This window comes from Podospora pseudocomata (genome assembly GCF_035222375.1).
Source record: "Podospora pseudocomata strain CBS 415.72m chromosome 1 map unlocalized CBS415.72m_1, whole genome shotgun sequence".
NCBI lineage: Eukaryota > Fungi > Ascomycota > Sordariomycetes > Sordariales > Podosporaceae > Podospora > Podospora pseudocomata.
In genome coordinates this window covers 4455144-4468198 of record NW_026946363.1, presented here as the reverse complement: position 1 = coordinate 4468198, position 13055 = coordinate 4455144, and the positions used below count along the sequence as shown (strand labels likewise).

The 13055-nt window shown below is 53.0% G+C and overlaps 2 protein-coding genes across 2 annotated transcripts; one reads left to right on the top strand and one right to left on the bottom strand.

Moving 5' to 3' along the window:
* Nucleotides 1–6: 6 nt before the first annotated feature.
* Nucleotides 7–1897, bottom strand: QC762_115720 (uncharacterized protein). The gene is made up of 2 exons (XM_062885989.1): nt 746–1897; nt 7–684 (listed from the first exon to the last, which is right to left on the bottom strand). Exons 1-2 carry the CDS (start codon nt 1119–1121, stop codon nt 209–211), a joined length of 852 nt encoding a protein of 283 aa, XP_062749017.1. The 5' UTR covers nt 1122–1897; the 3' UTR covers nt 7–208.
* A 3111-nt stretch (nt 1898–5008) lies between these two features.
* Nucleotides 5009–12044, top strand: QC762_115710 (uncharacterized protein). The gene is made up of 2 exons (XM_062885988.1): nt 5009–7436; nt 7496–12044. Exons 1-2 carry the CDS (start codon nt 6431–6433, stop codon nt 10240–10242), a joined length of 3753 nt encoding a protein of 1250 aa, XP_062749016.1. The 5' UTR covers nt 5009–6430; the 3' UTR covers nt 10243–12044.
* Nucleotides 12045–13055: the final 1011 nt, after the last annotated feature.

The following is a 13055-nucleotide window of genomic DNA, read 5'->3' as shown; positions in this document are numbered from 1 at the left end:
AGAGATGGTGGAACAAAAGTTCAGGGATTGGAATGAGTTGAATGACATTTTCATGGGCTTAGCAAGCTCATGTTGAGCTCCGTTCTGATCCTGGTCGTATTCAGATCCCATGCCTGCCCAAATATTCGATACACAAACGCCTATACTCCAAACTGAACCCCCAAAATCATCACATCATAACAAACCCTACTTTTCACCCCTCCCATCATCACAACTTCAACAAACTCACCCCCTCCTCCAACCCCAAACTCTCATCCGCCTTTGCAAGCTTCCCCCCCCAAACCACCCTCCCCCTCCCATCCACCGCCCACCCCCCAGCCTCTTGCCACTTATTCCCCATCTTCATCCCCTCCTCCACCTCCCCCTGCCCCAGCCTCTTCATCGAACTAAACCCCTCTGTTCTCTCCACACTCGCCGCCACAGTCGTTCCCAGCCACCCCTTCGTCTTGAACCCGTTCACCTGCGTGTTCACGTTCAGCAAGTAACCCCACCCACCCGTCCCCATGCCCCAGCTAGCGTAGATCTTGCGTTGGGGGTCGTAGACGATCTTGACGTTGCCCTTGCCGCCGATGAGGGAAACCCATTTCTCTGTGGCGGCGGGGGAGGAGTGGGATACTGCTAGGAAGGCTACATCGCGGTGTTTGAAGGAGAGGTTGCGGAGGTCGGTGAAGGTTTGTTGGGCGACTTTGGGGGAGGTTAGATATGTGCTATTTTGTGAGAGGGGTGGGACGAATGGGGAGCTTACAGGCACAACCGACGCAACGGAGAAAAACAACGATTGTCTTGCGGTTTCCGCCTGAGGGGCCGAGTTGTGGTGATAAGATGCGGTCTGGGTCCGTGGGAGCTAGGTCGCCTATTCTGGGGGGTTTGGAAACTGGGACTGGGGGTGGTGGTGGGGAGAGCCAGGGCTGGACGGTTAGTGGGAGGGAGGAAACCGAGAACCAGGATTTGTTGTCGGTGTTGTTGGGGTCTGGGGGTGATTTTCTGAGTTTGTTTGGTTGCCTGGACGGTTGTGGTGATGACGAGGTGTCATTGCTGAAGGCGTTGGAGATTTGTGAGAAGGTGTCAGATGGCAAGCCGATTTTTTTGAGCGCTGCCTTTTGCGCCAGGCCGGAGAACATCTTGCTTGATGTCTCCTTGCAATGCTGTGAATGCCCCAATTCCGACTGTCGTCTTGCTAGAACGGAAAGTTCCGGAATGCCTAGAAAAATAGAAAAAGACCGACCGAAGAAAACCCAAAAGCAAATGACGGTTGCAACTTTGCAAGGTCAAGAGGAACAAAAAAGGGGGAAAGCAGGGTCTTGATATCAATCGCGTCAAATGCTTATTTTCAGGGATCGCGACAAACCGACCGCTTCAGGAAAAACCCCCTGAAGAAGAACAGAAGGAAACAAGATCGCCCTACCAAAGGGAATCAATAGAAAACCAAGATGAAAATCATGAAACATAAACCCCCAGGCCACGGCTACCATAGACGCAGCTAAACACAAGCCGTCGATAACTTTTGAAGCAGATAACGTCGCAGGTCGTCGTGTCTGGGAAAAGGGCCCTGTCCAATGTTAACCCTACCCCTGACCAAGAGACCATGACAAGACCCGGCTCGGCCGTTGGAGGAAGTGGAACTCACCTGCCCCACTCACCACGTTGAAGAGAGGATCCCAGTTCAACGGAGGGTTGGGGTTAGCTGACCCTCTCCCCCCCACCCCCCCCCCGGGCCCTGTCCCCTTGCTGCTGCTGATGTCGGCGACTCTTGGCCTGGTGAAAGAGCGGCTCCCGAGTCCCGATTGGCTGAATGAATTGCGGGGTCCCAAGGAGCGATTCCTGGCCCCAATCTTCTTCAAACGGTTTTACAACAGTCGAACAAAGAAAACGGGACTTGTGTGTTTTTCTGTTGACGTCAAAGAAAAATAAAGGACAAGATACGTGGGGGGCGGGGGGGCTCATATTGTGGTTTCGATTAGCCTCAATTGAAACTGTATTCCCTCGATCGAAGACTCGACAAGTGACTGGACAGCCTCGGCTGGCGGGAATGTCGTTAAATTCTTGTCAAGTTTCAAGCTTCCTCTTACCCGACACACCTCACAGGGAGGACAAAATCGTCATCGGTCTTTGGTGAGGATCGCCGTTCCCTAAAGCGAACAGATCTAGATTGTGGGAGGAATGAACTATACTACACAAGCCGATCACCCTTGGCAGGTATGCCCGTGCGTATGTTCAACAAACCATAGCATGATGCCAGTGATGTTGTATTTCTCTATCTGACAAGAATTTTCCCCTGCAAGGAACATACCATAGCCTCCCAGACCCCGAGAGAGAAGGAAAAGAAGCGGCTAGAAATAGAAACCACCGCACTACATAGACATAGCATTGCCCAGCGTTTAGATTGCCATGCCCATATTGGTCAACGAATTCCACGCAACTCTCGGTACATCGGCTTTGGTTCGCGTGTTCCCGCTGGGGGACCTGCAGTTGCTTTGAGCTACGAATAGTGTTCCAGGACCCAAGCCAAAGGGGGACGCGCAACCTTGTTTAAGTTAAATAAAAGAAAAAACGGCCTCCAGGCTAATTAAAAGACGAACCGATACGCTCTCAGCAGTCTTGATCACCAGCACTTGTAAGAAGCACGCTATGCTTTCCAGGACCTTCGAAGCGGGAGATCCAGTTAAGTGACGGCGGGACAACTAGTTTCCAGCAACTGGACAAACTTTCGCAAATTGAGACTTAAGTACGCAAGAGAGGATAGCAAGAGAAACAAATCAATGTGGGGAACAGTGCCATTGCTGAGGGAACAGCGGCCTCCGAGATTCCAAAGAAGCACATCTCCATCCCCAACCTCCGTCCTCCGAGTCGGGATCCGATGAAGAAGCTCAGCGGGTGGCTTGACGCTAGCCCAGCCGCATGGGCGATGATGCTACGACCCGGAAGAAATCACACGCCAGAGAGCCGAAAAAAGACACTGAAACTATAGAGCTGCAGTAGTTTTGCGAACTCGAAGAGAGGCGACCCATTCAAATACACTTGGTGGGACAGTGTGGTGTGGCCGGGCTGTTGGAAATTTGGCTGTATAGATGAGCATGAGAGCATGACCGTACGATCAAAGCAAACCGTGTCAGTCCCGGAAGTAAGATCGCAAACATGGTCAAACAATGACGGTGGTTAACCAGCGCTTTGCCAGAGAAGTTTATGCCTATACTGCTGCTTAGTTGTCAGCATTTCCACAGTTGCCCTCGAATATCCAGCGAGTAGCTGCGGAGTAGGTAAGCAATGGGAAGAAGGAGTTCCGATGGTGTGCGGTGCCTTGCAGGAGGGGTTTGACTGAGGTGGCTCATCCAAAGATGGTGCGGCTAGGTGTCATCAATGTCCGGACATCAGCAGCCAGTCCAAGCAAAACTTCAGATGACCGGCTCTGCGAGCAACAGCCTTCGGCCAAGGTGACATTGTCCTGCATCACAAGTAAGCCACACTGTCCTAGAAGCTGGCGATTAGGAAGCACCAGCTGTGGGATTGAATGCCCTTCACTTTTGGGCGTACTGTGCGGCTCTCGAAGGGGCCGGCGAATTGAGGTTGCGGTTCTGTATACGGCCCTCGCGTATCCGTCGTGCACCGCCTAGTGATTCTTCACCGGCCGAGATCCTAATCGGGTCCGGTGACTTGATGAGCATGATAATGGAACCGTCTTCCCTGTAGGTAGATGGCTCTGCCACCGGCCACCGGGAGCGTTGGACCCAGATACCTGGGGCCTGGGGGATGCCTGGTGCCTGGCTTGTCCTTGAACCCCAAGTCGTACCATAATGGTCCATACATCTCCCGTCGTGCAAATCTGTGGCTGTTTCTCTGGGTGATGACTGATCCGAGCCCGAGAATCCGGGGAAAAGGACCAGGTTCCTGGGTGCCGTATTCTCCTCTGCGGCTCAGCTGGGGCGCTGACCATCATAAATGCATGTTGGACTGAGCATCACAGCTGTCACGAGCGTAGGATAGACTGACAGTGACGGCATTGGCGGTCTCTGGCTTGGGACGACAGGAGCAGGAGCGACAACCTGGGGTGGAAAAAACCTGCTGCAAGATCGCAGGGCTGGACTCGACGAAAAGGTTTTCCTAGATGCCAGGTTCAAATGCATCATGCTGTGAAACTTATGGGTACTTGTGACGGAAGTTGAGATGAAAAAATCCACAGGTGGGCATAAAACGAAACTACTGTCTGTGTGGTCCCGGATGCTGAGACATCCAGCCCGAGGTTCTACCTGGAACTGCTGGCAAGGACCCTTGGGCTTGTAGCGAAGGACTGACTCTTGAAGATGTCCGTTTGGGGAAGGAATGGGCAGATAGTGGCAGTGGTGATGATCCAAAGCGGCATCTGTAAGGTAAGGTAAGGTAAGATGCTGCTGATGTGTGCTACTGCCAGCCAGACTGGCATCTGCAGTGAGATCATCCACCGACCAACACCCACCCGTGGAGGGCAAGTCCAATGTACCCCGCCAAGCACAGGACGAACACTTTCCGGGCACCTCTCTGGGCACCTCTCTGGGCAGGGCACCTCTCTCTGCACTTTCGGCTTTCTGCGTTGCATTGCATTGCCTTGCCCCAAAGAAAGCGACTAGGTGAGCGGAAAACGAGAGTAAAGAATTCCGTCTGAGGCGTTGGGAACAAAGCACAAGCCAAGGGGGGCGCCTGAGTCGCCGGTACGGTAAGCCCGGGGCCGGGCTGCGCTCCCTGGCTCCCCCACTCTCTGTTCTCTTTCAATTGAGGAACAACCGTTGCCCATTGGTGCTGGTCATGGTGGGCGATGGTGAGCGACAGAGTTGAGACTACTTCCTAGGTCATAGCTGCCGGGTGCCCGCTCTCTGGAGTTTGAGTATCTATCTACCTGACCTCAAGGTAGGTATAGAATAGACGCTCTCACACTGGGTAGAGGGTGCTCGATCGCATTCTGTTTTAGCGGGGGCGGGCACACTTCTGGCAGAGAGACGAGTTCTGACTGGCTGAGAGGTGCGGGCTGGTGGAGTAAGGAGTCGCCTGGCTTAATATTGGATGTGCTCCTTTTTGTTAGCCTTGGGCCCCTGTCGGTTGTGTGTGGCACTTGCTCTCTCACTGCTGGCCGCTCCGCTGCTGCTGGAAAGCAAAGCAACCACCTGCACCCAGGTTTCCCGCAACTACACACCTCGCTATCCACCCAAGGTAGGGCCGCATCTTTCTCTCAATGGAAGCGAGCCGACTGCGATTCTAAATCCAACTTCGACCAGTCTCCCTCTCTACTACACTTTTTCTCGACACACCCTCCCCTGACCTCGAGACTCGCCTTGCGCTTCCAGCTCGACGCTGGCACAAGTCCCCACCATACTACAGCATACATCATCAGTCCCGTTCTCCTTTTCCAGGGCTCACCGGCTCTTTCCAACCTGCCTCTCCCGCTGTCACAGCAAAAACCAAGTCGACGCCCGTCACGCGTTCGCCCGGTCGGTCACGCCCCCAGTATCACCACGGTCTGATTTCCCTTGTATTATTTGTTCTTTTTTGTGGTTTCTCTGCTCCGACCGACACCCAGCAGACACCGCATGTCTCGCGTTCTTTAGCCAACCTCGCGCGTTATTCCTTCCATGCCAACCGTGCACTCTTTCGCCGTCGCTCGCGGTTAACACACCCCGTTTGAGAACCTGCCTACCCTCTCGACACGATCCGTCTACGACTCGTTCTTAGTTTGCGATCAGTTAACGGTCGACTTACTTTCTCTGCCCGCTTGGCTTTCACGGATCCTGCGAATCTGCTCCCCTTCACCGAGCACTCATTTGCGTCATCCTACCTGCTGCCGCTCACCGATTCTTCCACAGCGACCTCGGTTGCGCGAGGCTGGTTGACGAGCCAAAGAAAGTTGTGACAAGCAGGAAGCCGGGGCAAACCGCAGCCGTCCATATCCAAGTTTGCGTTTTGTTATTGGGAAATTGCCGACACGGGTCTGTCGCCACAGAAATCGCTCTTCGATCGGTCATAATACCCACATCCCGGGTGTAGCGGGTTTTCTGCCATTTGCACTCTTTGTGCCTCTGGGACTCGGACCGCGACCACTGAACCTGCTGGTTCTCGACAACCAACGGCAGTTTGGCAACCCAAGAGACAGCTCTCCGTGGCATTAGCTTGCAGGGAAGACTTGGAGTCTTTTTACCAGACAGGAAAAACAAGCCAAACAGGGCCGACAGCTGTCATCACCAAGCGTGCTGCTACGCCCTCAATCGATCTCCTCAACCTCAATCAGGTTACGACTTTCAACTGCTTTTAGTCTGTCACTCTTAGCATCGCTACCGGTAGCGTACATAGCAGCAGTCCAAGGCAATCGGCTTCTGGGTTCTCCAAGCGAAGTACCTCCTCGACCGATCCTTTTCGGCTTCGCAGCACCTGAACTGTTTCGCTTGTCGTTCTGCAGAGTTCAAGCTTAATGGACGGCCAGCCCACCGCGGCTGAAACTAAACATCTTTACCAGACCCATCCGTGGCCGGGTGTTGGGCCAAACCTAACAACCCCCCGGTTAAACACGGCCGCAACGCCCGAATACTCACCGTACTACGCCGACATTCTGCCCATCCTGTCTCAACAACAGGCCTATCAGGGCAAGCTGCTCCAGTATAACAGACTTCTCTCGAGTGGTCGGGGTGGTGGTGGTGGTGGGTTGCAAGCTCCCCCGCTTCCTACGGTGCTCTCGTCTCCATCGACCAAGACAACTACAAGGTCGAGATCATCTTCCAAGGTGTCGAACAAGGACAACACCCACATCAAAACTGGTGCCCAGACCGGTCATGGGAGCAGACCAGCAAAGCCTTCAGACAACGCCGACCGCGCGCTTATAACATCAGGGAAGGATCAGACATCCAAAATGCCAGTCAAGAAGCCTTCAGAACAGCCCACCAGCAACGGTGTACCGGTGCGTCCACCACCGCCTGCGGGCCAGAATGGCACTGCGCACCCAGCTCAGTCGAGTTCGGTACCTTCAACGCCACATCAGCACGCCCGCAAGTTCTCGTTCGAGTCCCGTGAACCATCACCAAATGCCACACAAAACCATTCCCCACGGTCCGCTTACTCAGAGACCAACGGAAATGTCCCGTCATTACGGCCGCTCCCCCCTAGGTTAGGTGGGTGCCGTTTTGAGACTGCCATTCCCCACTCACGGCGGCGCATGCCGTACAACCTGGGGACCGATAGGTTAGAAAAGGGCGACCTCGAAAGGATACCAAGTCGGTTATCTGAGGAAAACGAGAAGAGTCTGGAGACAGAAATGAACGATCTGTTCAGGGTGCTATTACCAACACAAGAGGTGGAAACAAAGCGGCAAAAGCTGGTCAACAAGCTGGAGAAGCTGTTCAACGACGAGTGGCCTGGCCATGATATCAAGGTGCATCTGTTTGGCTCGTCGGGCAACCTGTTGTGCTCTGATGATTCTGATGGTGAGTATCCCTGGGCCCCCTGACCGGCGCGAACTGGGTTTCTGACAAGACATTTACAGTTGATATCTGCATTACAACACCATGGAAAGGACTGGAGCATGTTTGCCTAATAGCGGACCTCCTCGACAGACATGGAATGCAAGACGTGGTCTGTATCTCTGCGGCCAAGGTGCCAATCGTCAAGATCTGGGATCCCGAGCTCAAACTGGCTTGCGACATGAACGTCAACAATACTCTGGCTCTGGAGAATACACGTATGGTGCGGACGTATGTGAGTATCGACGAAAGAGTGCGACCTTTGGCCATGATCATCAAGCACTGGACCCGGAGGCGAATCATCAATGACGCGGCATTTGGCGGAACTTTGAGCTCGTATACCTGGATATGCATGATCATCGCGTTTCTCCAACTCCGAGACCCACCGGTATTGCCAGCGCTCCATCAACGACAGAAGGAGAAGCTTCTCAAGAGCGACGGCACTCGAAGCGAGTTCGCCGACGATGTTCCAAAGCTGACGGGATTCGGTGCCAAGAACAAGGAGAGCTTGGCAGCCCTTCTGTTCCAATTCTTCCGGTTCTACGCATACGAGTTTGATTATGACAAGTTTGCATTGTCAATACGAGTCGGCAAGCTGTTGACCAAGACGGAAAAGAAATGGCACATCGGCACCAACAACACTCTGTGCATCGAGGAGCCGTTCAACATAATACGAAACCTGGGTAACACGGCCGATGACACCTCGTTCCGTGGTCTTCATCTCGAACTGAGGAGGGCTTTTGATCTCCTTGCCGAGGGCAAGTTTGCTGAGTGTTGGGAGCAGTACGTATACCCCAAGGAGGAAGAAAGAAGATGGGAAAAGCCATCGGCGCCTCCACGGCCCGTGCTTCTTAGGAGTGCCTCACAGCAGCAATCCAGGCCGCAGCAGCGCAACAATTTCAACAATCGAAGCCAGAGGAACAACTATCAACGCAACGGTAACCAGGGTAACCGCCGCGGTTCCAACCATCAGGGCTACGAGCAGAGCATGCCTTTTGCGCAGGCTGGCATGCCTACGACGATGAACCCGCAGGAATTGGTTTGGTATCAGGCTCAAAACCCGCAGATTGGTGTTCCTCAGGAGCTCCTGCAAACCTCGCTAAATGCGCTTGCACAACACGATCAAAACCTGAGATTCCAGTTGTACACCCATGCCCAGCAGATCAACCAGCAACAGGCTCTTGCACACGCCCAGCGAATGCAGGGTGGCTCAGGCTCAGACAGATCCCGGACAAATTCTTTTGACAACCCGCCATTAACAGCTCCAATCCGCCCAGATCTGATGTACGGGTACGGCTTTCCGATGCAGCCCCCGGCCTATTTCCACCCGGGCTTCACCACATACCCTTCGTCCCCTGCTTCGCAGACATCGGCGGCCACCACCTCCAATGGAATGCCAGAATTCAGGAGAAACCTTCGTGAGACGGGTGTCTCCTCTGGCGGTGCCCTTAGGTCGCAGTCCCAGCCAGCTTCGAGAGGCTCGATCACGGTTCAGCAGGCCATGTCGGCAGCGGCTGCGTACACCGCAAGCCAAGCACAAAACGGCGTGTCCTCTATACCCCCACGACAGGTCAATGGTGTCCCGGTGTCCAATTACACCCCAGATGAGCTATCCGAAACCGACTACGAAGAGCCCAAGGTTGTGGCCGATGCTCCAGAAGACGACGGCGCCCGTTATGCGGGGCATTATCCCAACGGTCATGCTAGTCCCAATCGCAAGGCTAATGCGTTTCCAAGTGGGACACCAGTGTTTAACACGCTGAACCAGAGCAGCCAGGGTCGTCGTCGATTGTCCACGGACCAAGGACCCCAGGCTGTACTGGATCGGAGGATGAAGCGTACATCGCGATCACCATCGCCTCTCGGGCATGCCCGGACTATCTCTGCCGGTATGTCGGCGCCACTCCCATCGGCACCATTTGCGCAGACCAACGGACAGCTGTCTGCAAAACCGCTTGTGGTGAATGGTTCAGTGCCCAAGCTGGCTCAAGCATCAACTTCCAACCGTTCGCCGCTTGGCGTTGAGACTACGATCACAGAGGACATCCACCATAGCAACCCGCTCTATATCCAACAAGGCACCAGTGCCAACAGTTCGTGGAACGACCAGTCGGTTTCTTATTCCACCACTTCTTCGGAGCCCGTGTCACTCACCGTGCCTGATCGGCCTGTCATTGTCAACGGCTCAACAGCAAACAGGTCCCCTTCATCGACCATGAACCACCACGATGCGTCGTTTCAACAGCGGGTCACCATGGCCGCTGTTCCTACTCACCTCTACTACCCGCATATGGGCTACGACCCCAACAACATTCTGGGCTTGGCACGCTTGAACAACCGCCAACTTGCGCCACTGGATCTAGCTACTAACGAGTACTCGGTTGCTCAAGACATGCCTCACCTCTCGCCAGTTTACGAGCATCGGACACCGTCCCCAACCGTCCTGCGGAGTTTTGGTCCACCAGTTGTCGCTCAGTCGCCTAGAGGACATCGGGACGTTCGTTCGGGGACGCAAAAGACGCCGCCGACAGGACCCTCCGCCAAGCAGCACGACAGTTCGAACCGATCGCCTGTTTTGGAGCACCGTGCCCATGGAAGCTCAAGGGAATCTGGCAATCCACGTTCTGCCAAAAGCCCGTCTGATAGCTTCAACAGCTGGCAGAAATCCAAGCCGCGCAAGAAGGGTTTGTCGGACCTGAAGAATGGGACCAACGGCGTTGCGCAAAGCGAGCAACTGCCTAAAAATGAGGCCGACCGCAAGGGTGGCTGAGCAGCAGTAGACCACGGCGATGGCAATGGAGATATCTGCTCGAGAATGCGGGTGCATTCACTCCGTTGATTGCTTGCTACATGCCCTGGATTGCGTATCAAGACAAGACAGGGCTTTCTTGGATACTCACAGTCCAGGTCCAAGCGACCAAAGATGAAGCACTATATTGGACAGCTTGTTCAGGATCTCTTCAACGGAGGTGTATGCAGCATAATACTTATTTAGTCGCACGTTAGCCCACCTGGAGTTCGAACCTGTATCATATGATTAGACCACCTATGTGAGAGAGATGGGGCGAGCAGAGCCTGGAAGCGAGCGGGCATTTGATTTCACGACTTCGGGCGAGAGCGAGACGGTCGTTCGGAGACCTCGACCTGAAACGTACGTCGCCGATATCGCCGAAGCAAGATATGGATGCTGTCAGCAGACCACCGTCGGTTGCCGTCTCTTTTGCTACCTAGCAGCGCTTTCTTTATGCATATTCCTCGCACATGTTTTGCGCATCATGGGCTATAGACGGGGATATCGGGTTCTTCAAGGGGCCCCATTGGGAAAACAAAGCGTGTTCATGCCCAGTCAGGCAGCAAAACAAAAGCGAATAGCATGGCAAGGGCCTAGCGGTTGGGTTTTGCGATCTGGGCCCCTGAGGGTGTTGAATTTTCGCCTCGACTTGATTACAGCAGTCTTGTTTCGCAGTCTGGAAGCGGATTGGGGGAACAAGCGCAGCATTCACGAGGGACAGGCATGGGACTCTTCAAGGCCTGCTGGCATAGGGTGGCGGGTATCTGAACACGAAAAAGGAAACGAAATTTATACAAGGGCCCGACATGATGAGGATGGACAGGGGGGGAGGGGTGGGACTCATTGGAGAAGTTAGGAAAAGAAAGGAACGAGGAAAGAAGGTCATTTGGGGTTTTTTTGTGGCATGGGCAAATGTGTCTTTTGTATTGATGGATGAATGGCAGTTTGGCTGTGGTTGTGGTTGCAGACTCGCTCATCACGGGGCGAAATAGGTGTGATTTTTTCTCCCGCCCTATTTCATTTTATTCTCTTCCCCCCCTCCCCACCCTGTGCTGTCTTGAATGGATGTTGTCAAGAAGAAGATGAAGGCTTGCATTTTCCTGTTTTTGCTTTTCATTCACACAAGAGGACAAAGTGGGCATTTACATACATACGGGGCGTTGTTTTTCTTTTTCTGTCTGTTTGCGTGTTGTTATTGTCTGTCTCATGAAGCTTATAGTATACCACCACAAAGGAATCAATGGAATGTAGCGAGCAAAATGGTTTTTTCTCTTTCTTTTTGTATGGCTTTTTAGCGGTTTCATGGCTGTGGGGTCTTACGTGATTATGTTTGTTTGGCCTGTTGTTGTGGATGGATGAATTGGTGACGAGTTAGGGGGTAATGGGCCTGGCTGATCGGGGTGTGAGTTGGGGGGTTTTTGTGGTGATTATATATCTTGGAGTATTACAATGAAGAGAACGACACGACGGAGAGGGGGCATTCAACGTTAAAACACGAGATACATGGGCCCTTCATAACACAGACATGGCATCATCATCACATTGGGGGCACATTGGACTTCTAAGGGAATTTGGTTTACATCTTTTGTGTGTGGGGGGTTGTTTATTGGCAGGGAGGTGGTGGGTTTCTGTTTTTTATATATGAGATACCAAGTGGGAGGTGGGAGAGCTCAAGGGGCTTTTTGTTGGAGATGATGAATGAGATAGGGGAAAAGGGGGAAGGAGGGGAAGCCACAAATGTATAAAAATGTACTAAATACTATTCCAAAAAAACCCCAAAAAAAATAGAGAAAAAAGAAAAGCAAAAACAGATTTCGAATTTGTTTGGCTTTGGGTGTTTGTGGCTGTACCTTTTGGGAAAGGTTGATATGTCGTCATCAGGGACAGATAGACACCTTGATGGTTTTTCGTCTTCCCCTTCCCCCACGTTCCACGTCTCGTCACGGCGGCGCTGAAGCGTCTGAAGTATTTGCGAGAGGAGTCTACTTGCCTTTTTGGGGATGCCATTGCCGGTGAACTTCCAATTTTGGTGAGGGAGCCAAGCTGTCAACGTTCTATCGAGGGGTTATGGAATATGCATGGAAGGATGCTTGAGTGCATACCGCGAGGAGGTTATGCAGCTAAAACACTTGGACCTGCCGTGTTCAGTCGTTGAACACCGCTTGGTATTGCCTTGTCAGTTGCTATCTTGCATGACAACATCCCCCCCAGCCAAAAGCAGGAGCCCGATGCTGATGATGATGTCCGAATGCAATGCCGCGCGGGATGGATGCGGGGAAGGTGGATGGATAGGGATGCAATTGGGAAGGAAGAAGTGTGGTGGGATAACCCCCCACCCGTCTTTTGCGGTTTCTAAAGGAAATCAACGGCATTGAAGATGTATTTTTGGATGATCTTCGCGGGAAGAGCGGTAGCCAAGGAGTAATTATTGAGCGTTTCAAACTGAACTGCCGGTTTGGTTACCTACGGTGATCCATTCATGCGTTTCGAGGTGGTGGTTGGGTGGTTCTTGGCGGGATTGCTGAAGCCGAATAGGTAGGGGAACAAAGGTTGGTCTCCCGTAGTCTGGCCTTTGAAAGTGATTGGAGTACCGGTCGATTACTGATGTTTATGCTGATTGGAAGACAATGACAAAAATATATCTTCAATGAAAAGTGTGGTAATGGCTATCAGGTCTAGAACTCAGCCCGAATCAGCCAGTTGGGACGGGAGATGCCGCTTGACCTCGTGATGGCTTCCACCATTCCTGCCGGGGCACTTTGGAGAAGTCGTTTCGCGGCCAGCTCTTTGTT